The sequence below is a fragment of the Pogoniulus pusillus genome, chromosome Z (genome assembly GCF_015220805.1).
Source record: "Pogoniulus pusillus isolate bPogPus1 chromosome Z, bPogPus1.pri, whole genome shotgun sequence".
In the NCBI taxonomy this organism is placed as follows: Eukaryota; Metazoa; Chordata; class Aves; order Piciformes; family Lybiidae; genus Pogoniulus; species Pogoniulus pusillus.
In genome coordinates this window covers 75,653,963-75,680,846 of record NC_087309.1, presented here as the reverse complement: position 1 = coordinate 75,680,846, position 26,884 = coordinate 75,653,963, and the positions used below count along the sequence as shown (strand labels likewise).

Sequence of the window (26,884 nt, the reverse complement as noted above, 5' to 3'; positions counted from 1 at the left end):
AGGCATGGAAATGAACATAATACCAGGGTGTGGGCCCTAATCTTTATGCTTCATCATACAATATATGGGCCAAAAGAAGAAACTACACAGTAATGACAGCACTGAAGAAGCCTTTTAATGATTTGAAAAAGCCTGACAGTGATTTAAATAGTAATAGTTTAAAACAAATTGCAATACAATGCTCTGAGAATTCTAGCTCTTTAACATTTGCTTTTATGCCAGCTTCAGTGGAGGAGGTAATAATGTTGTGACGTTTTCTAAAGCTCAATGCCATGACTCTTACAGAAATAAAAAGAACACCACAACATTGAGAAGTCTAAGTAGATATGCAGTTTCCCTTGTTGTTAAGACTGGTTTGGTGCTATCCACTATGCATGAACTGATTTCTAATGTAGTTACATCCTGTCTGTACAGTCCATTTTCATCTGTACTCTTTTTATGAGCTTGGAAAATGCTTAGGAACACAGTACAGATTACTTGGAAGGCTTATACCCTTTATGAGTATAAAGAGGATGGAACAAATAGTGCTGTCTTTCTAATTTGAAGAATGCCTACAATTCTGTTTACTGATCTAAAAGGCAAAAATCAGGAAATCATAAGTGTAGAGAGAAGAAGCATACAGGAAAAATAGAACAGTAAGCCAGACTTGGATTAAAGACAAAAAATAACAAATTCACCTAAACATATTAGATTAATTCTTATTCTGTTAAGAAAATGAAGCCAGATTCATGTTAAATAATCAGGGTGTAAGAGAACTTCCATTGTACACAGAACATCTGTGAGGTGAATTGTTTTACTCAACCATTGTAATGCAGTATTAAGAGGATGCCAGGAGCTGAAATCTTTGTATGTTTTTGTAATAAGTCTATTTAAGAACTCTATTTAAAAAAAAAAAAAAAAGGAAAAGAACACTAAGGACATTTGGAATAAATAAAGTCTGGCTGTATTAGCTCTTCACTTTCTCCTAAGGGTGGGAAGGCAAAAGCCTTGTCATCCCTCTCCCTACAGCTGACTAAGCTGATACAGAATAAATACAAGCTGTATTTTTGCTGTCTGTAGCCTGCAATATAGAAGACAGAATTTAAATATTGACTTTTATTTTTCCTGCCAGATAACACTAGCACTGTGCATTGCTGTTTCAAAAAAGAAGGCGGCTATTTATACTCCATGGCTAAAAGGCAAGTTACACATATGTGCCTATTTTCATATATGAGTGAGCAACTACTTGTGCAAAAATGTGGATTTTTTTACTCCCATTCCAGCTGTGCAGGGTCCACTCAGATTTTTTTACACATATTGCAATATGCTTACATGTATGACTTCCTACTCTTACAGTCACTTCACACAAGGCTTTGTAGACATGGGAAGAGATCAAACTATGATGAACATCAATCACAACAGTCCCTGCACTTCAATGAATTAGTGCACCTTTAATGTGCTCACAGCATTTAAGAGGGCTGAGGTAAAGCCATTAGCATAACTGAAGATGCATATATTCAGCAGCAACCACAGATATTCTAAGGCATGCAGGTGTCTAACCTCCAAGAGAACGAATGGACACCGGACATCAAAATGTGTGTGAAGACTAAATATTTTCCCCATTCTGCCCTGTTTTCTCTCCAGCACCCCATGGTGTCCTAAACAACATATTATCAACAATTCACTTTACTGCACTACTAATTTTGCAACGAGGTATTATAGATGCTACAATGGTACTTCCCTGTCCTTCAATATGCTGCCTAGTTGTACTCACACGCAGTGAAGAAAACTTATAGAGTGGCTAAATTGGCACTTAGTGCTTTCTAGGATTAGAACTGAGGTTTGAGAAAACACTTCAGAAATAGCAGTCTTTTACCAGTCTTAGCTGGAACTGAAGATGGTTATTCAAAATGAAGTTTGAGGAAAAAACCACTCAAGAACAGCAACATTTTAGAACTAATCGTGACAATATTCGTTCATTTACTTTTTTTTTTTTTTAAGCTTCCTCCAAAACAGTTAAACTGGTGAGGAGCACTGTTTCCATAGTTCCATCAATCCATAAATGCTACCATTAGTAAAAGAATTATACTCACCATCTCCAGGCACTGACATGAAATGTGCATCAACTCGTTTTTCATCCTCTCCATACTCATTCTTTGCCAGTAAGGTATAAGCACCATTGTTCAGGTGGGTAGGATTGTCCAGCTGAAGGCAGCCGTGGTATTCACTTTGATTGATAACGTGTATTTTAGTACAGATGTATTCAGATTCATTCAGTATAGCCCCCTCATAGAACCACTGTAGTGTGGGCTTAGGGTTCCCTTTCACAGTGAATGGAATACACCAGTGGTGGTCCGGGGTTGGAGATTCAATAAATGTGATATTTGGTGCAACTATATTGAAGAAAAGAGTGAAAAACATCAGAATATTCTGAACGTGTCCTTCTTCCATTCCTTCCAATCTCTCAAAAGTTACCAGGAAAGCACTGTTCATTCATCAACAATATAGTAAGCTATTAGTAAAAGAGGCAGCTATTTGGAAGATACTTGCAGAAGAACCCACCTGCTCTGCCTAAGACACTATGCTTACAACTGAAGCTGTCCCTCAGAAAGAAACAAAACAAACTAGATTCAAAGACTGAACACCTGTTAAATCAATTAAATTCTGGAAGATGTAGGAAGTTCAGTTACTGGATTGCAGAAAAAAGGGGAAACAGATTTTAAATTTATTCTGCTAAGAGAAATGGTGCAGATGAGTGCTGAAGGAACACAACAGCATTGAAAATACATAAACGCTGGCCAAAAGTAAATAGTACTCAGAATATATTCAGATAGGAATCCAAACTTTCAGATTATTTTCTTCACAGAATCAAAGCCAAAAGAGATTATATAATTCCCTTAATTATTCTGTCAGGGAAAGACTGTTTTCTCTATTATACATTTTGTAATTTTCAGTCCGAACCAGCTAAATGCCTCAAGTTTGCAGACTTGTTCTGCGTTTCCCTTAGAAAATTATTTCAGCACCTTGACCATTATTTCAGTACTGGGAATTTTTCCTTCATACATTTATTCTTATTGGTATCCAATTTCATTTAGTTATACTTCCATTTTATCACTCATAATTTGGATGTTAGGAACAAAGTTCTTTATCATGAGGGTGGTGGAACACTGAAACAGGCTGTTCGGTGAGGTGGCTGAGGCCCCATCCCTAGAGATATTCAAGGTGAGGCTTGATGGGGCTCTGGGCAACCTGATGCAGTTGAAGATGCCCCTGCTTACTGCAGAAGAGGTTGGACTAGATGACTTTTAGAGGTCACTTCCAAGTCAGAGAATTCTACGATTCTATAATACTGCCAGGCTCAGAATCTCACTTAATGCCATTCAAATATTTCCAGTTTCCTCCTCATAGGTATTACATATACAATTTCAACCTACAAAACTACATCTACAGTGATTTTTCCAGTTTACTCTGTCATAAGCACATGCTGAACTGCTTGCCATCTACAAAGCACTCCATTCCTTCAATTAAACAGAAGGCTGCAACTTGTGAAAACATGCTACCTAGCTCACATTAAAATGAATACAGGCTGGAGCTTAGATCTAAGAAGTCAGTGACTCTACACTGCATGTCTCTTCCCTCTTCCTTGGGCCTGACAAATAAGTATAAAATTCGAAGTTATGACAAATAAATTTACATCTGGAAGTATGAATGTTTCAAGAGTACTATTTTTTTAACAATGTGGTTTTTGCTCTGGATAAAGGAGAAGCTAAACATTTGCTGTCTCTTATAACCCATTTTATGAGTCTCTTGATGCATTCGTACTTCTCAGTTTCAACAGTGAATATGTACATGCACACTAGCAACAAACCTTTTGACACTGACAGTGCAACTGACTGTTTCAGGTTTCAGACATTTAACTACAGCTCACCCTAACTGCAAGATAAAGCATATAGAAACACATTTTCTGCAAGAATGCAAAGCTGTAAAAGATAAATACAACAACTTCTGATTGGGCAACTCTAAACATTACCTGTACTAGATAGTGCACATTCTCTAAGGGGTTTTGTTTCAGCAACCTGGGTGCCCAAGAAGTATCTACAGTCAAAACAGTTGTCACCAATGCAGCTTGGCCTTGGTGGCTGTATGTATGCCAGCATACGTACAGAATACTGTGAGCTCAGCAGAGACTTGGTCCTCTCCCACAATGTTCTCTGCTACACAGGAAATTGACAGTCCGCTGTCCATGGACGAAACATTCTTTATGGTTAGCGAGGCAGGGTTCTTACTCGTGTCACTCTAGAAGCAATCAGAAAAACATGTACATGTCAACGGCAGCATAAAGAGTAATGGAGAGGGAGGGAAACGCTGGTCACAGCTGACTAGCATTTTTCATTTTTCTTTGTATTTAGATGTATTAGTCCACAATTAACCAGTGTCTTACTTCAGCATGTTGTCCAAACAGACACAAAACAAGTACAGAACCAATTGTAATCATAATCATCACTGGCAGTGGATTCAAATCTCCAGAATATTTTTCTGTCCTGTCACTTTCAGTTTCTGTCCTTTTCTTGAACGCTTCTTCCTCTCTACACAAATCCTTTTTCTCTATCCATACCTTTATTCATCCTCTCTTCCATCTCATACCTGATTTCTGTGATCTTTCTCTGCTCTCCTTGAACTTTTTCTTTCCTCCTATATTTGTTTCAATACTTGCTTTACTCTTCCATTTGCCTCTTCGCTTTGTATTTATGTTTTGTAACTCTTCCACTGCTATATTCTTAGCTCTACTGTACCTTTACAACAATGTCTCTTCTCCCTCATCCTTCACCAAATTTCTCTTGAAAGCTACTTCTTATGAAACTTCCCATGAGAAATTACGTATGTTCCACTACTTAAGCTAATGCCCAAGTACTGGTTTATGTGTTTCAACACAGGCTAATTAAGGTAAGAATCACCATTATAAATCCTTGGCTTCTCATTAATCTAAAAAGCTCAGTGCCCATTTACAGCCTTAAATGTCATACTGAATATGCAGCCTTTCACATGACTCCAGGCCCTTCATACCAACTCCAAATAATTACTGTTTTTACATTTTAATTTTTCATAAATGCAGTACTGTTTTTTTTTTTAAAGAAAGCAATCAAAACATCCAGAAAATAAACAATAACTAGGATAATTTTTAAGAACTACTTCTGAGGTATGTTTCTTAGCATATACACACACCAGCGCTGCACAAAAAACAAATAATATCCTGTATCTGCAGAACCACAGTGACTTTCAGCAACAGCCAGTAACAACATGTGGGGACACTCCTGCATACAGTTCTGCATGAGCAGAATTTTGAACCTTGACATGACACCTTAACTCCAGTTAAAAATTTCTTTGAATTCAGTAAGAATAAGAAAGGTGAATGGAAAAGCACACTCCTCATTACACTTTTCTCCTTGCACAACTCTCAGAGATGAGAAGCACTCAAAACTGGACTGAAAGCACAGGGGTTCAATCACACACTCAGGGTTGCTTTCTAGAGCAAGAGAAACCTAACCGTCAATTAGATTACACATCAGCAAAGAAACTGAGAGCATACAGCTCTGCAAGACTACAGTTTAGTTTTAACCTTTCTTAACGTTGCTGTAAAACAAGAAGGGGAGAGAAAGCAGGCAAAAGTAGCATAGGAGGTGAAGAAAGAAGCAGAAACTGAGGCAGGGAAGCAAGAGAAAGGAATTAAAACCTAACACTCAGAAAACAAAGGATAGTTGTGCATCGCAAATGAGGTTTAAAAGGCACATGCTCTTCTGCTACTGAAAGTACTGCTGTCCCACATGGTAGAGGTTGTAGTTAGTCTATATAACGACCCCCACTGCAATCTCAAGATAAAGTTATCCCAGGATAGCGTATTTCCAAAAAGCCTGAAGTGACCATGGCATTTCAAAGATAGGAAGGTCAAAAAATGAGGTGATCTCACTTTTTGAACTGCATCCCACATTTGTTTTGGCTCATAGCACACACCAGAAAAACAAAACAAAACAAAACACCAGTACAACTTGGCCTAAGTTCCACAAACTATTTTCATTTCTTGCTCTTGATGACAGCTGATGCCTTTGGGTAGTTTTATAGATTAGAGGCAACTTTTAAAATAAAGCCAGAGTTCTACAGAGCTCTTACTTATAAGACCAAAAAACAGACTAGTCAAATTTCAAATTCTATAGAGGTCCAGAGTAATGACCTCAAAGAAGAAAGTACAAAGATTACAGGACCTTGAGGTCCTGTCTCTTCCACACCACAGGAACAGTTTTGGAAGTACACATCCCCCCCCATTTTGTACAAACTAGGAAGCTTTAAGTGCTTTGAATTATCATGAATGTAGGAAAGCCAACGTCATAAACTATGAATAACACAGTATTGTCTACTGTGTAAATAATGTCAATTTAACAGGTCAGCAGCTGCACGTTAAAGATCTGCTTCTATTTTTCCTTATCAACATTTCCACCAGAAATAACTGATCATTCTATCCCCAATGTGCAACCAGTTAAGGCAGGGACACCAGACACAAAGATTTCAAAACCCAAAATTCATCCTGCTTAGTTGACTGTACTGAGAAAATATCATCATACTTCACTGAAAAAACTTTGCCATTCCTTTTGGTAGAATCTTCATTGCAATTTTCATGGCTTCCTGTTGTTGCTTTGCTTCTGGAAAGAAAATTAGGTTCCAGCACACCAACATTTTGGTATGAAAATACTGTAAAACTTGAGACACAAGGCTCTTTCATTAATAGAGCAGATTAGACCCATTCTCTATATGCAGGTATCAGTGATGATAACAAAGACTTTGTGCTTCAGTATCCTGATTTACCACGTAACTTACACAAATTTACAGTACTTTCATTTCCAAGTGAACATCACAAAACAAGAACGCGCATCAGGGTGTCAAGGCACAAACACCTGCTGTTCTCCAAATGCGCTGCAGCAGTCACTCTGGAATGAAAGTAACTGGAAAATAAATGTTATCCCAACATTAACATTCAATTTCACCTTTAAAAAAAAAAAAAAAGCTGAACATGAACCTTCACTCCATTCAGCAGCAGGCATCTCCCGTCTCTAATCTTCATGTATTTGAATATCAAACTCACCTCGTGGTTTGAAACAAGATTGGTAAGCACCCAGGACACATTAGGGGGTGGCCCACCAGTAGTATCACAGTACAACGTGATGCTCTTTCCTTCCACCACGGTGATGTTGTAATTGCTTAAGTTTGCTGAGGGCATGTCTACAATAGAAACAACAACAAAACCCACATGCGTTTGTATTTGACAGAAATTGACAACATTCAGTTACAAGCAGGCTGAATAAATGCAAGCAAAACCACTGTTGAATCAAATATTCACTGTGGTCAGTACTCAGTCAGGAAGTGTAAACAGCATCTCTGAACACAATCACACTCTTTAAGCTGCTACACAGCCTTTTTGCGCCCCTACTCTGGTTCACATCCTAGGAAAACATTACTGCATGTGGAAGTACATTAAACTAATTACAGGCAAACGTTTCAGGTAGGTAAGCAGAAGTTAGGTTAACACAAATCTTTAACTCCAAAACAACAATTAAAAAAACCTTTCCCTATTACCTAAATCTATCTGTCTCTAACAGCTTCAAACCCATTTCCTAGTATCACACAAGACATGGCAGACCTCCTACTCAGAGAGAGATACAGCTATAGAGAGCACACCAAAATCTAGATCTTAAGCACAAACTGAAGGAAACAGAGCACTGAACAAATCAAGTCAGAAGTCAGAAGGGACAGAAGACAGAGCCAGTGACTGCACAGAGCTACTATTCAAGGCAACTCAGCAGGTTTTGCTATTGCCTCAGGAAAGCAGAAAAGCACCGATATGGTACCACAGGAGAAAGAAAAGGGGGGGAAAAGAAAATAGAAAAAGAGATTTTGCAAGAATCGTAACTCCTAACTCATGCTCTATCTTAGAAAGCTGTAAATCATTCTGTATCTCATTCTTCAGCACCTAAAGCAATGAGAGCTTCCTGAAGAGTAAATACATGCTAAACGCTTCCAGAAACAGAAGGAACTATGTGCTATGTGACACGCTATGATGCACTGCATACTTATGCATGACCTTGTAATCCTCTTCCTTATTCTGAAACAGTAGTTCTCCTTCTTCTCTTCTGTTTTGTTTTTCAGTTAAGAGTACAGTAGTTTAGGTATGGAAGTTTAGCAGAGAAATTTTTGCTGGTATAAGAAGTCCCATAAAAAATAATTAAGCATCAAATCAGTGTGAACGCATTAGTATGCTTGCTATAACACCAACAGAACCTAAATCTATTGGAAATCTTGCTTTAAGTTTTTTTTTAATGCAAAACAATTAGATGAGAGGAAGTAATACAAATGGGAAGACAAGTAATTTTTTGGATAATGCTTTCTTGCCTACTGAGATTTGAAGATCAGCACAGGTATACAGCAACTGCTTGGACAATTCTCCCAGTCCTCTGAGCAGTGCTGTAATGTGATGCTTGTTTACAGGCATCACGGCTTTCTTCAGTTATGTTCACTCCATAAATCATACGTTGAAGTTTATTGAGACAGAGTTGGGCAGTTTGTATGTCTTGATGAAGTAATCTCTTAGCAAAGGTAGCCATCTGCTCTCTCCTGTTGTGAATTCAAATCTCAGCAACTGCTTGGGCAATTCTCCCAGTCCTCTAAGCAGTGATGTAACATGATCCTTGTTTATAGGCATCATGGATTTCTTCAGTTATGTTCACTTCTTAAATCATACATTGAAGTTTATTGAGACAGAGTTGGGCAGTTTGTATATCTTGATGCAGTTATCTCTTAGCAAGTAGCCATCTGCTCTCTCCTGTTGTGAATTCAAATCTCAGCAGTGTCTGTCAAGTAGCTGAGCAGGGAACTAAACTCATCTTAGGGAACATTTGGATATTAATTATGTTGGTTAGAGAGCAATGAGAGAAATAATGAGATCATTTGCCCTATAAAGTTACACTTATACACCACCTCTGAAAACCATTTCAACTACTTTTGCCAGACTTGAATGTGTAAAGAGATTAAAGCTCCCTACTTTTTCCTGTCCCTGGCACTTGGGAAAAAGTCTACATGACAGATTATCATTTATCTGTGCAATCCTGCACAGCTCCTGCTAACATATCATCTCACATGAAGCCTCTCATGTAAGCAAAAATAAAATCAATTTTGGTTCCTCAGAGCCCTCCTTTATAAAATAGCTGTTAAGTTTCAAGACAAATTCTTCCTGCAGTGTGTTTGTTTACAGGACAAGCAATTCAACTTAAATTCTGCTGGCACTGGCTCTGCTTCCTACCCAAAGTCAGATCTAGTCCTGTTTATTTTAAGAATTCTACACGTGTCATATTAGTGTTATATCTCAGAGAAACAGCTACATCGTGCTTCTATCCCATCAGAAGGTCATAAAACAATAGTGCCTATTATCCTACAGATTCCTAAAGCTGCACTAAATAACATTTCTAAGATCCAGCAGAAAGCACTGTAGTAAAAAAGTGCATGCAGACTAGCATTGCACAGCACAGCATAAGATGGTACAGCATGGCACTGCATTACTATAGCATAGCATAGTAGAGAATCATAATCATATTATTAGGTGTGTTTTCTTTTACTCCTTTTCTCAGTCATAAGAGGTTGGGTGGAAAACACATAAAATAATTGCCTTCAGATTAATTTTTTTAGTTGGGTGTCTTGTGCTAGTGAACTTTAACTGCAAGGTCATTTTGGCTATTATTTCCAGTGGCACCCAGACTGCTCGACAGCAGAATACACCACTCCTTAAGAATTGGCTCTGGTTGGAAAAGCAGACAGCAGTGTAAGACCTCCTGTCCAGAAAATGTGATAGAACTGGACTTACTAATAAAGCTATGAGAACATGCATCAAAACCTGTGTTGAAAAATAACTGCATTTTAGAATCTACCACACACTCTAACAGACACCTATGCTCAGTGCGGATGTTCGGTGTAATGTGAGACCATCTATATGAGTCAGTGGCATTTTGGCACCTACACAATTAAAAGATAGCCAACCAATGCTGCATTTACTCCTGACTCAATTTGGATAAACGCAGTGCTTTAGATGACTGTCACTTCTGTTGATACAGTAATTTGTACAAGCAATCAAACAACAGTTTCAAATACTTTTGTACACTGCCAGCAGCACAGTAAGTTTAGACTAGCATAGGAATCCATGCATGACACATATGATATTATCTTTCCCTAAGTCTCATCTTGCTGCCAGACAGTTTGATAGCATTGATTATTACAATTTTTTTAATATCAATAACAATCCCTAGTAGTATCTATTGTTTTTTTTTTTAGTTTGCTATACTCTTAATAGCCTTCTACAGCAATGACTTTCACAGGCATAGTGTTCAGGCCATCCACAAGACCCATTCCCTTTTATCAGCACTCAAATTTATCTGTGACACTGAATGCTTTTCTGTTCTGACAGGACAGGGAAAAGAGAGCTTCTGAATGATCTTAAGACCACTCTGGTTTATTTTCTCATATCTTCTTTCTTCTCAATGATCTACTCAAAGCTATTCAATCTTTGCAAAAATGGGAGGACAGAACTTGCTACTGAGAATTTTAAACTGTAATGTAGAGAGCAATGCAGTTCTCATTCTTTCATCACAGGATGAAAGTATGCACTAAAATCCATGTGCTTCATTATGTATGGGTGTGTAACAACAATGTTATTTCATCACACACAGAGTATCTGTTCTCATATTCAAATTCTTAATACTTTATTCCTGGAAACAGGCAGCTCTGTGTTAGAACAAGCAGTCACTTCCCACAACCTAACACAACTAGAAACAACAGAGACAAGCAGGAGGAACTCATTTATGTGTCTCCAAACACCATCTCATACTTCAGAAAGAACAAAACCTCCTTTAGGTAGAGGAGGTTTACCTTTGCAGACCATCATTAGTACAAACTAATTGCCTGAGGCCATCAGGCAGCGGAAATGTCAAGTGTCACTAGGCAATGACTCATATCTTCACTGCGCACAGCTGGGACTTGCAGCAATCACAAAACCAAATAATCTAGATTAAATTTTCAAAGGCTACTAAAGCATTTGACTACACAACTGTCAATGGAAACTAATAAAAAGAATGTGCTTGAAATTCCTAGAGGGCTTTCAATGTCTTCATGCTCCTACTTACTATTTTCTACAGTAAATGAACATTGACCTTATTAAATGCATACTGTCACTATAAGTCAAAGGAAGAATACAACTTAATTAAGAAATAACTGTATGACTTCAAACTCTGCAGACGATTACTCAACTCTCAGCACCAAATGCTCTAGTCAGCACAATACAGCAGCTTTTAGATGAAGACAGTCCTAAGCAAGCAGAAAGGAAAAGACCATTACATGCAAGATGTTGTTTCACTGGTTAACTATCTTCACAGCTACAAGAATTTTTACAAAATTATGTCTAGATTGATATTTTCAGCTTGAACTTTCATCTCTTCAGTTCTGGGATTTGTTCAGCTGATGAAAAACCTTAACCAAAAAAATTCCTCAATACGGTCAGTTAGGCTGACTAATTTGTAAGAAATAACATGGTGAAGAAACAAGAACCTAAGAGAATACCAGAAACTCAGTATTGCATTCATTTACACCATCTAAGATGTTCCCAGGAGTCTAGACATGACACTGTGTTACTAAATGGTTTTCAAAGAGGCCAATGAGATTGCTTTTTCACTTGGCACATCACAGGATCACAGGATATTAGGGGCTGGAAGAGACCCAAGCAGATCATCAAGTCCAACAGCCCTACCAGAGCAGGACCACACAATCTACCTCAGATCACAAAGGAATGCATCTAGACAGGCCTTGAAAGTCCCCAAAGAAGGAGACTCCACAACCTGTCTGGGCAGCCTGTTCCAGTGCTCTGTGACCCTTACAGGAGAGAAGTTCCCCCTTGTGTTGAGGGGGCAACTTCCTCAATAAAAGAGGGGATGCAACTTACACCCATTATGCTGCAACTTACACCCATTGCTCCCTGTTCTATCACAGCCTGTCTCCTCCCTCCTGACCAGACCCCAGATGTTTATGAACGTTTATTAAATCCCCTCTCTTCTCCAGACTAAAATGTCCCAGGCCCCTCAGCCTCTCCTCATAAGGCATGTCCTTCAGTCCCTTAATCATCCTTGTACCCCTCCGCTGGACTCTCTCCAGCAGTTCCTTGTACCTCTTAAAATGAGGAGCCCAAGACTGAATGCAGTGTTCAAGATGAGGTCTCACCAGGGCAGAGTAGAGGGGAAGAAAAACCCTGATCTGCTGGACACATTCTTCTTAATACACCCCAAGATTCTACTGGCCCTCTTGGCAAGAAGGGCACATTGCTGTCCGATGGTTAACTTGTTACCCACCAGGAACTCCCAGGTCTCCCTCCACATGGTGGCTCTCCAGCACATCACTTCCCAACCTGTACTGGTGCAGTTTATTATTCCTTCCCAAGTGCAGGACTCTGCATTTGTCCTTGTTGAACCTCATTTGGTTCCTCTGTGCCCATTTTAGTTTTTACAGGTCATCTTGTTCAATGGCAAGAACAAGCAGTTATCCAGAAAAAAACTAGGGTTTTGTTGGGTTTTTTTTCCTCAAAACTCATCAGCTGCATCTTAATCCCAATAGGGTTAATTTTAAGCATTACCTGAAATCTTTAATAATATTTTTAGTAAATATATCAGATTGAGAATGATTAAATTAATACTGAGGCATGGACCATCTATCAAACTGAACCATGTAAAGGCAAACTACCAGAACCACTGATTTATAAAACATCCCTTGTAATTTTTAAGATACAGTGGTTCAGATCAAGTCTGCTTGTCTCACATAAAGCTTTAAATACTGGCTCCCTTCATTTAGCTTTTTCTTTCTAGGGAGAAATTATGCAACTAATTACAGCACCACAGTACAGCCTAGTACTGACTAGAGCATGAAAATAAAATGGTTAACAATGCAGTTTGTTAGAAACTATGCACACGGACCTGCAATTTTCAGAGGTCTTACTGGTTCTGAGCAGGTTTTATCATAATAAACCCAGGATTTTCTTATACCATTCTATTACATTCTGCATAGTTTGAAAATATAGTCATGTTTACAAATTCCAAATATCTTTTCCGCTAGGCTTTTATGGGTTTAAAAAAAAAAAGAAAACAAAAAACTTTCTAGTAATTCTAGCAATAAAGCTAGGAGCTGTCAGATATGTGATTCACCTTCCATGTTTCACTTAGCAACTGTCTGCAGCCAACACACTCTGAGCCAGATATCCACCATGGGGTAAGTGGGCATGTTTCCACAAAAATCTGCAGAATAAGGCAAAAAAAATCAGCCTGGCTGCATCTTTAGAGCATTATGAACAAGACTTCTCAAAAGTTCATGTGCAAAACACTAATTAAAGGAACATATATCTTTGGTTTAATTTCCTGCTGTATCACAACTAGAGACTTAACATGCTTGACAGATAGAGATAACTGCAGAAATCTCACATAAGTTATTCCAAGATGATAAGCACAACCATATTCATCAAAAAATGGGGGAAAAAAAGCTAGGCAAATAAAATACACAATTAGTAGAAATGAGGAACGTTTTTTAAAATGTTATCTCCTATACATTTTCTTTTTTTTTCTTAAGCCCAAAGATCACTTTTCTCTCCAGTTACATGGAAGAGAATCCCACAGCTTCTCACTTCACTGCTCTAGCCACCGGGCATTAGTCTTCATTTATCCATTGTTAACTGTCATCACACACAATAAAACTTGACGCTTCCCTTGGATTAATATTAAAAGTAAAGGTATTCATCTGAAAGATGTAAGAGGGAAGAAGGAAAAAGAATCCTAGATTATTATCCTTTCTCCCTGTATATTTCCATACTCTGCCCATTAGCTAATGTAAACTGAAAAAAAAAAACTGTACAAACTCAAAATGCCTTCAGCTATTTAGAAGAATATATAGCCACTGAATAACTACTGAATAGAGAAATGCTCACCCTGTGGCACAGCAAATCCTAATGGGCATTTTTCACAGTGACCATGGTATTTTCACATGTCTGATGGGGTTAAGCTTTAATAGTCTCAAACATTCCACAGACTGGCGGTGAGGACATTATCCCCAAAACTGAACACAAGATTCCTGATCTGAACTTGAACTCAGAGAAGAATGACAGAAGACCCTCCTGTAGCAAGTAGTTTACTTTTTTAAATAGAAATCAAATAATAATGGGAAAGGAGCAACTCTTGTTATGCCCTATTGAAAGAAAAGGCACAAATCAGTACTGTTGTGAGAGATTAAGTCCAAATACAGAGGCACCTTGATAGAGCCCTGAGGACAGTCTTTCAGACCAGAGTTTAGGGCTTTCACATGCCTCCAGTATTTCCTGAAATACTGCAGCTGGAAGGCATATGCACATTGAGCAAGCTCATTTCAGACCTCTTTTTGCTTGCTTGTTGCTTCAGTGCATACGTTCTTACAAGCCCAGTTTTCCTTTTCTTAACACACTTTCGTCTCTCACCTTGTTAGTCTATGGAGGTTCACTTTTCTGTCAGGAAGAAGTGATGTGGCAGCTTACTGAGCCACCCAAATACGTAAAGGAATGTGCCTCCGATATGACACACCTGATGGTTACATTCAGCTGGAAATCTTAACAGAATAAAAGTTTTAAAAGCAGAGCCCCTGTTGGAAGATGATGAGTCTTTCGAGCATACTTTCCAGAGCCAATACACCTTAACTGAAATCATCACTAGAACCAAATTTCTTGACGTAGAGATGGTGCCACTGCAAAGACCATGAAACTTACTATCTCCTCTTCATGACTACAGTGACAAGTGCAAACTCCACATACCTGTTACCCTATCCAGGGCTTCAAACATTGCTGTGAAAGCCATGCAGGCAAAGAATACCAATAGCCATGTACCACAAAAAAATCACTTGGACAGCAAGTTGTCTTCTGAAGTCATCCTGTGTACAAAAGTTTTGCAGATTGCTGCTGACATCTCAGAACAGGTGAAGGGCCTGCCTTTTCAAGGTTTACAATAGCTCGTTAACTTCTGTCCAAGACCTCTACCTTAAGGTTCCTAGGCCTGACCTGGTTTGCAGTGGGAAGCTGCTTATTAAGAAGTAGCCTTGCAGCACCTGAATTGATTAACGGACTTCATCCCCAGTATTAATAGCAACAGTACACCTGCGAGAATTTCCAGATTATATGTATTTCTAGAGGCTATGAACTTCATCAACACTTCCCTTCCTAGCAGTGTCCTTAAGGTTCCCAGCCATGACTTCTCTTGAATTCCCTGAATGGCTAAGGAAATTAAATTACATCTGGAGAAATTGTTCTTAACTGGTATTTAAGCTTCAGTTTATCCACAACTTTCAATTCTAATAACATTCAGTGCAGCTGGTCTAAGTAAAGTAGCCACAGGCTTAACAAATGAACCAAGAACTAAACAGCTTTTGTAATGCAAGTTAATGGGACCTAAACTAGCTATGCGAACTTCTAATAAATGCCGTCTAATACACTAAGTGCATGTAATGGAGTTGCCATTCCTGTATCATTACCAGGGAAATTCTGTACATGTCTAGGAAATACTGAAAACAATGCTGGCCTGTTAAATACTTCAATGTGATAAATGTGATTCTGAAAAAAGAACATTTTCAGAGAACTACACAAATAAGCAAAATGGAGTTTCACTCTTGATATCAAGTATTCTGTGTGCCAATAATACATGATGGATTGTCTTCACGAAAGGTCCCCAGTATTAAAATATAAAAAGTATTTTGTTTAGACTTCAAAACAGAGTTACCTAGTTGTCAGCCTTCTCCTAGTTATATGTTAAGAGCAAAGTAAGAATACTGCCATCTAAGTCAGCCATTTTTCCCCAGATCAGTAGTTCACACAAAAATGCATGAAGCAACTGAGCAAACCTGCATAACACACTGAGTTCAAGAACAATGCTTGAGTGATCAAGACCTGTCTCCCTTAGTGCCTTACTCCTTTCCATTTCTAACCTGCCTTGTATTAGAAATTTTCTTCATTAAAATTAAAGCAGAAACTGCATCAAAATTATAAAACAAAATAAATTTTAAAATATATGGGATGTTCGTGAACATCACACTTGCTCAACTACCACCATTCACAAGCTCTGATTTACATATCATTTGTCTAGACAGCTGCATGAAATTTACTTCATAAACAGACAAAAGTGTGCATGCTCACAGAGAATTCCTGCTGCTTTTTCAAACTATTGATTATTTTAACTTGAAAGTTGGAATAATTACAATTATTTTCATTAACTTTGGAAAATTCTAACTCTTCTTTGGGGCAACAATGGAATAACATTATTGTCAAAATTATCATTAAAAAAACGTCCATGCAACTCATTATGTCAGATAAGAATTAAAATCCTTACAGAGGAAATAAGAAAAAAAATGCCATTATACCTCATGCATAACATCTACTTCTTAAGCCAAAATAAACAACACAGGTTAGAAATCCCACAAATATTCTAAAAAGTAAACATGGAGAACATTTAAAGCATTTTTAAACTCCCTTCATTCTGCTTGTAATGTTCTCCTGATAGCTTTATCTGTGAAGTCTAGCTGATAATGGGAAAAAACGTCAACACCCACTGGATTATGTCTTTGCTTGTGGTTTCAGACTGCACTATACTGTGGTTGCTTATTTTACTTACTCACCAGTACTAGAAATCTTTTCTGGAACTTCAAAGACATAAGTGTATCAATCCTTCAGTATGGTCTTTTTTCCCCCTTTAGAATTTATAACCACTTGCCTCCAGTCTGATACTGTCATTTACTTATCCACCTCTATGACAAATCTACCACCAGAAAGAGGCTGAAATGAAGCCAGATCCAATCCAGTCCATTCGTAGTCATCCTGAACAACTGCTTGTAAAAAGTCATGGCTTTCCCAACTGTGCCAGGAATGGGAAACCTGTGTCACTAGACTGCAATTCTACATCCCAACAACAGAAGAGTAACATTGCAGTACTTCACACAGTCCTTCTCAGGCCAGACAACATCTCTGCTTACTTTCTGCATATGTAAACAGCCAGTCTGAACACATTACAGTTATACATGCAGCAAATCAGTACATGGGATTAATTTGCTACTTTGTTCAGTATACCTTATCTAGCATGCATGACCAAGGACAACAAAGACAACACCTACAGAAACAATACATGATAAATAAGCATACAAACCTGGGGCAGAGAGCAAAATTGAAACATATCAAATACCACACCAGGATACATAAAACAATCTAATTAACTAAATTATCCAGATAAGGCAAAATGCCCTTGCCAGGCTGAGATCCAGAGCAACAAAAAAATGCACACAGAACTGAAGAGGCAGTTGTAGAAGCCAGATATCTCTCAAAAAAACCCTTCTTTCAAAATCAGCAAGTTCAGTGATAGCAACTGAATGACTGAATGTCTGCCAGAGGTAGCAACCAACTAGCTGGTTAGTCACCATTCCCAAAGACATAGTTCCTCCTTGGCATTCAGACCTTTCCACTGACCATGTGCTACGCACAGAATATGCCTCACCTCCCCATACTCAATAGATCAGTGACAACTGACAGTCAGTTTACAGTGGCAATAAGAACAAAGTCTTTGTTTATTTAACTATCTTTCTTGATTTCTAATTACAGAATCACAGGTTGGAAGGGACCTCCAGAGATCATCAAGTCAAACCTCCCTGCCAAGGCAGTATCACCTAGGGTAGTTCATGCAGGAAGTCATCCAGGCGGACTTTGAAAGTCACCAGAGGAGACTCCACAACCTCTCTGGGCAGCCTGTTCCAGTGCTCTGTCACCATCACTGTAAAGAAGTTTCTCCTCATATCGAGATGAATCCTTCTACATTCCAATTTGTAGCCATTGCTCCTTGTCATATTGCTGCTGACCAATGAAAAGAGATTAGCCTCATCCACTTGACACCCACCCCCCAGATATTTGCATATGTTGATAAGATTTCCTCTCAGTCTTCTCTTCTCAAGACTAAACAGCCCCAGGTTTCTCAGTCTCTCTTCTTAGGGAAGATGCTCAAGTACCCCAGTCATCTTCATGGCTCTGCACTGGACTCTTTCCAGCAGGTCTTTGTCTCTCTTGACCTGGAAAGCCCAAAATTGGACACAGTATTCCAGGTATGGTCTCACCAGAGCAGAGTAGAGGAGGAGAAGAGCCTCTCTAGACCTGCTGGACACACTTTTGCTGACACACCCCAGTATGCCATTGGCTTTCTTGGTCACAAGGGTATATTGCTGGCCCATGCAGAATTTGTTGTCCACTAGGACTCCAAAGTGTTTGTCCAGAAGGCTGCTTTCCAGCAGGGCAGGCCCCAGCCTGTACTGGTCACTGGTGCCTGTTGTTTTCACTCCCCAGATGGAGGACCCTGCACTTGTCTTTACTGAACTTCATAAGGTGTGCCTTCACCCACCTCTCCAGCCTGTCCAGGTCTCACTGGATGGCAGCACAGCCTGACAGGCTGTCAGCCACCCCTACTCATTTTTTTTATCATCAGTGAACTTGCTGAGGGTACACTCAATGTCCTCATCCAGGTCATTGATAAAGATACTGAACAAAACTGGACCCAGTACTGATTCCTGGGGAACACTGCTGGTCACAGGCCTCCAATGTGATTCTGTGCCATTGATAACAACTCTCTGAACCCTGTTGTGAAGCCAGCTTTCAATTCACCTCACAGACCAGCCATGTAAGCCTTCTAATGCTTTCTATAGGGTGTAAAAAAAAAAATAAAACAAAACGGGAAATCCCAAGGATGGCCTATTTGGTGATGTCTATGCTGTACTGACAACCAGCAAACACTGTGACAATTGTAACAGTAAACATCACCATTTATCTATAAAGAAGGCTGCACTGTGGTATGTCCAACCTAAAAACCTTGGAAATAAAAATTAGTGCTAATTTAAAACTTCAAAGAATCCAATGATTTTCGCCATGGTCTAGTTGATTGGATAGGGCTGGGTGATAGGTTGGACTGGATGACCTTGGAAGTTTCTTCCAACCTGGTTGATTCTATGATCATACATAAATATATTTCAAATGCAGTTGAAAAAAATAATTCTACAGACATTCTAACAACTGAATCACGTGTTTAATATTGCAGCTGAGAAGGATTCTAGACAGCAAGTGTATGTGAATTTAAACTTCAGGAAAAGAAATCACAACATTGACGGCGTATAAATTGCAACCAGTACATTAATCACCACATTAATTAACCATATAAACAATAAGTACAACAGAACTTTGCTAATTTTCACATTAATTATCTACAAGCCAAAGTCTTACGAACACAAAACCACAGTGGCCTCTTTCAGCTTCCCAGCAAGAAATTTACTAAGAGCGCACAGTAGCACAACACCCTATTACCAAGGCATTTACCACATACTGTACAGACCACTTACTATAACATTATGAAGCAATTAATAACACTTGCTCACAAAGAAGGGAGCATGTTTGCTTTGTTTCTAGACTGAAAAAATTAACAAATCAGAGGTGGGATGTAACCATTTCATTAACAATGGAAGTCAGAAAATGTTTTATTATCAAAGTTCAAAGTCCTGCACACCCAAAAAAAAAAAATCTTGACATCAAAAAGAGCTAAAAAGATCACATCCTTCACAGGAGGGTAAAGCTTGCATATGTCAAAAGCTTAATTGTACTTCTATTTCCTTTGTATCTTTTAGAAAGTTCTGGAAACTAATTAAAGCAGATTCATCCCGGGGTGAGGGGTGGGACGGGTCTGTCCTTTTAAACACACAGAAAAATACCTGCAGAGATGTGGTAAGCAAAAGACACACACTGGATCCTTCAGATGTCTTCAGAACACAGCTCATGCTCACCAAGACATTTGTCTCCACCTGGGGTCCCCCTCACCTGATCTCTTTTTATGACCAGGTGACCTGCCTGATGGATGCTGGGAATGCTGTGGATGTGATCTACCTGGACTTCAGCAAGGTCTCTGCCACTGTCTGCCATGGCAAACTCGTGGCCAAGTTGGCCTGGACAGGGGCACTCTTTGCTGGGTTAAAAACTGGATGGATGGCCAGGCCCAGAAAGTGGTGCTGAATAGAGCCACATCCAGTTGGCAGCCACTCACCAGTGGTGTGCTCTAGTGGTCAGTGCTGGGCCCAAACCCGTTTCATTTCTTCACTGATGATATGGATGTGGGGATTTAGTGCACCGCTAGTGGGTTTGAGGACAACACCAAGTTGTGAGCATGTGTTGATCTGTTAGAGGGCAGGAAGGCTCTGTGGAGGGACCTGGACAGGCTGGATAGATGGGCTCAGTCCAATGTCATGAGTTTTAACAAGACCAAGTGCCAGGTTCTGCACTTTGGCCACAACAACCCCATGAAATGCTACAGACTGGGCACAGAGTGGCTGGAGAGCAGCCAGGCGGACAGGAACCTTGGGGTGCTGGTCAGCAGGCGACTGAAGACAAGCCAGTAGTGTGCCCAGGTGGCCAAGAAGGCCAATGGCATCCTGGCCTGTATCAGGAATAGTGTGACAAGCAGGACCAGGGAAGTTATTCTGCCCCTGTACTCAGCACTGGTCAGGCCACACCTTGAGTACTGTGTCCAGTTCTGGGCAACTTAAGAAAGACACTGAGGTCCTTGACCGTGTCCAGAGGAGGGCAACAAGGCTGGTGAGGGGGCTGGGGCACAGACCTACAAGAGGCTGAGGGAGCTGGGTTTTTTTAGCCTGAAGAAGAGGAGGCTCAGGGGAGACCTTATTGCTCTACCGCTACCTGAAAGGAGGTTGTAGGCAGGTGGGAGTTGATCTCTTCTCTCAGGCACCCAGTGACAGAACAAGGGGACAAAGTTTCAAGCTCTGCCAGGGCAGGTTTAGGCTGGACATTAGGAAAAAGTTCTTCATAGAAAGAGTAATTTGCATTGGAATGGGCTGCCCGGGGAGGTGTTGGAGTCACCATCCCTGGAGGTGTTTAAAAGGAGGCTGGATGAGGCACTTAGTGCCATGGTTTAGTTAATTAGAAGGGTTGGGTGATAGGTTGAACTCGATGATGTCAGAGGTCTTTTCCAACATGGTTAATTCTGTGATTCTATGTGACTCTGTGCCTAGGAAAAGGCTGTGTTGTCATCTTTATTAAAATCTATGTCCTGCACTGGTTCACTTTGAAAAATGTAAATCAAGGTGAAGGACTCACAAACACAAAATTTAAAAAAAAATAAATCAAAAAGGAAAGGAACTCAATTATGCAAAGTTTAGTAATGTTTACACCCTGTAACTTAATACAAATACTTCACAGGTATGTGCTGACATTCACACAGATCTTCAGCAAAATGCACATTTGTCACGTGCAAATTCCAGTTTGTATACACTCAACTTTCCTCCTCTTCTTTCTCCTTCAACTGGAAGTACCACCTTTGTTTGTCATGGCAAGTATTTTACTCAAGAAATGCTCACAGGATGTGCACATGTGTGCACACACCTGCACCTACACTGTATCAAGAGTTCAGAGACAAGTCTGTTGTGACTGCAGATTGTCAAGAACTCAAGACAAAAAAAATAATGTCCAATGGGCTTAATTCTGGACATTTAACATCAAAAGTTTTCAAACAAAAATTCTAGCTACCTGGTTCCTTCCAGATGTGCCAGTCAAGAAAGCTGCAAAAGACTATGCTGGAGTTTCCAGTTTGTATTGATTTTGATCCACTAGGAGACCTTTCTACACCCAGCAGATTAATTACCTTCTAGTCCATCTAGCTGGATCAAACAGTTGGATTTGTTTATCTCAGCTCACTATCACCTCCCACTTCAGGTAAATTAGATCCTACAGCTCATTAGACCTGCTAAACAGGATGAATTTTTTTGTAGGTGACACCAAACACTACCATCATCTTTGCTGTGGATACACCACCACACTTGGCTCTACCAGTATGCTGCGTAGAAGACCAAGAGCGTTATACATGACCATAAAACATGTTAGTGCTGTTTCATGCTGCATCTGTTGGGTCTGTGGCAGTGCCACACCATGGTTGTTCCTTGATAGCAGCTGCTCTCAGAAGGTGTTACACCCTCTATACAGGCAGTGGAGAAAAGCACACTCAATAGGCAAAGGTGAAGGGATAAAAGGCCTATTTTTTGTGTTTCTCCTGCTATTCACCTCCACTTACAGCTTTCTTAATCCAAATTAGCCTTCCATGAGGATATCCTCGCTCCCATTCCTTCTTGCCTGTCTGCTGCTAGATACCTTAGCTCCTTATTCTACAAAAGAAACTCCAGACTCCAGTAGGTCTCACATCTTGTTAGAATGATCTGCCTCGTACACAGAGGAGGAGAAATCTAGTGGGTGAAATGTTCAAGCAGCTGTCCCAGGACTGTATACAAACAAAGCTGTGCACAAAAAAAGCAAGATGGCCTAATAATTACCTCATTCTCCCACTACATCCAGATCCCTATCAGCTAACTTGAAAACAATATGCCACAAAATGCTACAGAGCTAAGCTCCTTATGACTCTTTCACAAAGCCTTCACAAGGGAAATCAGAAGTTTCACCTCTGAAGAACAGAGCTATTGCTAATTTGTTTCTATTAGCACACAGTTCTAAATTCTCTTCCTATAGTCCTAGCACTAGAGTTTGTATTTTTAAAGGAAAATAAAAGACTTCAGTGACTGCAAATACATGGAAAAAAATCAAGAAGGTACAATTTTGTGACCTTTGAACTTGAAAGCACTACTGGAAGTACTACTGTAGAGTTTAATTGCACACAGATGTTAAATCACTCTTATGTGTTATTCATAATCAGTGTTCTGTTTTCCTGCATATTTTTAAAGGATCCTGTACATTTTTAAAAGATCAAGGTAAAAAAATTAAGAGCTTTACATGAAGCTCCCACAATTGCTCCATGTAGGATGGAAGAGCACTTAGTAGTTAATATCTCCACTGAAACCTTTCCATTTATTATCCTGATAGGCATCTTGTACAAAGTCATGTTTGTTTTCCTTGCCTCACAACAGGAGTTATTTTATGTTAAAAGAGTATTACCGCAGTCTGGGACCTTCATGTCCAGCAATGCTGTCTGCTTGTTGTTGTCATCTGTGCAATATAAATCCTGAGTTTCTGTGTAAGACTTGGTCTCTTGATATTTCTTGATCCACATGATTTCACAGGAACACTTGAACGGATTGTCCACCAATATCCTATAGCAAAAAAATCCAGCTTATTTAGAATACAGAATGGGTCATGCACACAGAAAAAACACGAAGGGCAAGGGGTTTTCAAGCACTCATTTGGGTGAAAGCAGTAGCCTTTAGATGAGAAAGACAGAGAATGCAACCTTAGTAACATCAGTGCAATGTATGATCACACAAGTAATTCAGCTACTACCTCAAATTCATGCATGTGTATTAGGAGCACATAAAGAACTGGGTTTTCTATCAAACTCATTTATATTTCAGATAATACTTATTTCAGAATTCCTCTCTTCTATATTTGAACTCTCTGCTCAGCTACATCAGAAAGATGATGGCAGAAACTGCTCACTGCTATGAGGTGGTAAATTCTTTACAGTGCCAAACAGCTACGGATTATATAAAAGCTCTAACAAACTCTAATCATAAAAAAAGGATTTTACCTAACCTTCAAAATTCATCCCATACAACACTCTAGAAAATATCACAGTAAAATCCTAGATAATGTCATGAAGAAACATTAACTAAAAAAATGGCCAAGAAGCAGAAATGTATCACCTAGTTACACTGTATGCTGCACAGAATTTAAACCACAGTTTAAAATATGTACCAAATTCAAGTTTTAAAAATTAATAAAACTACAACAAAATATAATGCAGTAAATTCCAAGTAAAATATAACTAGAAACATCCCAGTGTCTACGTGACCCAGTGTTACTTTTTCTCCTACAGGGACAGATGAGATCAAATAAAGCATGTTCAAGTGATTGTTTTATGGCATTTCATTACAAGAACAATTGCTCTTAAACAAAATTTCAGAGGTATTTTCAAGGTATAGAAACAAAACCCAAATTTCTCACAAAAACTATACTTATAAATGCCTCCTGAGGACATGAAGTGTACAAATAATGACAAATTCAGCTTATCAGAGCTGTAACCTTTGCCCCCAGAGTCCACTTGTAGTCTTTTAAGGATTAGCAGCTGCTAGGATCAAGCTTGCAATAGTCTGAAGGAGTAATTCATATTCACAGAAGTTATCTGCTGGAGTTTAACACCATCACAGCATGGACAAGAATTGCTTGTGCAAAGACAGAGTATGAACATCAAGATCCCTTAGGTCACAGCCTACAACACGTTTTCAAAATACGTTTTCTCCCATAACTTCCCTGTAAAAGAGAAATTTCCCTTGACCAGGGGATGAGCAGCCCTTTTCTTCCACTGTTTTATTTTGTGTTAAATCCACCAAGGCACATCATAGGCAGATTGCTTGATAGAGGCACAATGGCAGTCCATAGACACTTGTGTGTAAAGAAGAACCTGACCTAGTAAAAGCAAATTATGTGTCTTTATCTCATTTGCTGTAATTTTAATGCTGCAGCTACAGTTTGTTCTAAAAGAAGCCTTTCAAAGTGGCAAGTCCTTGTCTACAATACCTGGTGAATACCTCCCACTTCACCCCATCCTGAACTTTTCATCCCTCTGTGTTTTGATTTACAAGAGTGCTAACAACAGGACACTTTTTTGTTAGATTCAGAGGAAGCTCCTCAGAAGCTATTTATGGCATCATTCTTCTCTCAGATTAGCCTTCAAATACTCTTGTCTCTCTCTCCTCTCTCATTTTCCACAAATATGTTAGTGAGTGACCAACAGAATTTTCCAATAGCAGTTTTGTCACTGTTCCTTCTCCTTCAGGCTCTGCTTTTTTTACCCAACTTTTTTTCACTTCCCTGTGTCTATTTATCTGTTCATCATAATCTCTGAAAAATTCAGTTCTTCCTTCCTTATACTCCAAGCCCACAACACTACCTCAAGTTTGTATCTAGTCTTCTCTCTCTCAGCTTGTCCTCCATCACACATTGCCTTCACACCTCAAATACCACTCATATTAACCTCAACATTATATATTTTTCCCATCTCTGGCTCACTTCCACTACCCTTTCTCTGCTTCTAATACTATGACACTGAATGGCCATTGTTTAACTTCACTAACAACACAAATACATTCACTCCCAATCCACATCAGCCAGTTGTTTTGCCTCTAAGTGATATTTCCCTGATCACTAAACTTCATTTCCACAATTCTCATCATGTATTTGTAATATTTGATTCTTTCTGTCCCAAATCCTTTTTAACTTCTTTCTCCCAAGGAGTAAACCAGCATCTTCATAAAGTTCATTAACATTGATGTTTCTCTTTCAAAACCTTCGTAAGCACTCATTGTAGCAACAGCTTAAAACAATCTGCCCACCCGGCAGCAGAAAAAAATCAAGAAACTGGAAGCAAAGTATGCGTTCAAAATTGCAGTAATATCCATTTTTAAATACTCCTTAAGCTACAGCATACCCACATTTCTGCAACCCAGGGATAGGGATAAAGAAGACTCTATTTCTTCTCTAACAGCTGAGAAAGATTAGAAGCCCAAGTCTCACACTACACACTGGTCTGAATCCTGTATATATTTTTCATAAGGTCACAACAGCCACAAAACACAGAATCTACAGCCAAGTACACGTTAACAATGACTTTCTGGCAGAGACTAGATACAGTATGTAAAGAAACCAGGACTTCAGACTTACGAAGGACATACAGCAAGAAGAGTGCTCTGCATGTAGCTGGTCTCTCCATTAGAGTGCTCAGTGACTACCAACTTATCAAAGACAACTCCAGTAAGTAATGTTCCCTGGACTGTTGTCATGGTAGGCCTAAGCAGGCCAAAACTAGGCTTATACATATCCTGTCCTGCCCAGGTGTGTCTTTCTGCTCTCCCTCCTTCTGTTTAGGAGAGAAGCAACTGCGGGAAAGAGGACAAAGAACCTGGAGCTACTGAGTCTAAGGACTCTAGCTTGCCCAGACTTGTTTACATCCTGTGGTAAGCAAGGTAAACACACACTTAGCTTGTGCCTGCCTTGTACAAGGCCTATGCTTTTCCCAAATTTGGGTAAAACAAGCCTATTACTTCACCTGATATGGTAAAGCTTGGGTAACTGCCATTATGATTGGCTGTTCTGTGTCCAAAGGCCCATTAGTCTCAGGCTACATCAATAAAAGAGTTGAGAAGGTAACGCAATGTTCCCTGTTGTTGTATTCATGCCTGCTGCTGCCTGCTGCTATTTCTCTCTGCTTCTGGCAGTGTTCTGCCTTATTGTATCCTGAACTGCCTGGAAACTCCACTCCCTCAAGTTTACCAGGAACAGGCTCTAAGTACCTCCATGCAATTGGCCTGCATAGCCAGCGTGACATCGTACTAAAACCACACATCACAAGACATCCTGTCTACACCTGAAAGTCTCCTGCCAAGAAGGGAAGTGCTGTATACACAGACCATCCAGAAGATCAGATGAGAGATTGTCGATTGTCTGTCTCCTTTCCCAGGCTCTGTGAAGCCTGGGAAGAAATCAGAATTCTGTTACAAGACAGTAACAGAACTCCCTGAAAGCATCTGGGCACTGTTTGAAGCTGTAGCTAGACCCAAGGATTAGGAAATAATGTTTTGTGAGTAAACACTTAAAGCCTCTTGTAATTCACCACTGCCTTCTGCCATAAGCAGAAAGGCACTCCTTGAGTCCATCTCGTGGGGAAGTGGTATACAGACCACAGGAACCTTCTCTGCCAGTTCAATTAATGTTTATATATTTTTGCAAGTTATTTCTAGATCTGGT

The 26,884-nt window shown here is 39.5% G+C and overlaps 1 protein-coding gene across 9 annotated transcripts in view; it reads right to left on the bottom strand.

The window, feature by feature from the left end:
* Positions 1-26,884, bottom strand: part of NTRK2 (neurotrophic receptor tyrosine kinase 2) — a 227,066-nt gene that overhangs the window by 176,017 nt on the left and 24,165 nt on the right. For all 9 annotated transcript variants that reach the window (XM_064140082.1, XM_064140073.1, XM_064140074.1 and 6 more), the window contains exons 5-8: positions 23,081-23,235; positions 7,112-7,248; positions 4,143-4,275; positions 2,073-2,372 (exon numbers count right to left, since the gene is read on the bottom strand). In XM_064140082.1, coding sequence (XP_063996152.1) covers positions 2,073-2,372; positions 4,143-4,275; positions 7,112-7,248; positions 23,081-23,235 — 725 coding nt within the window. The remainder of the gene's footprint in view (positions 1-2,072; positions 2,373-4,142; positions 4,276-7,111; positions 7,249-23,080; positions 23,236-26,884) is intronic.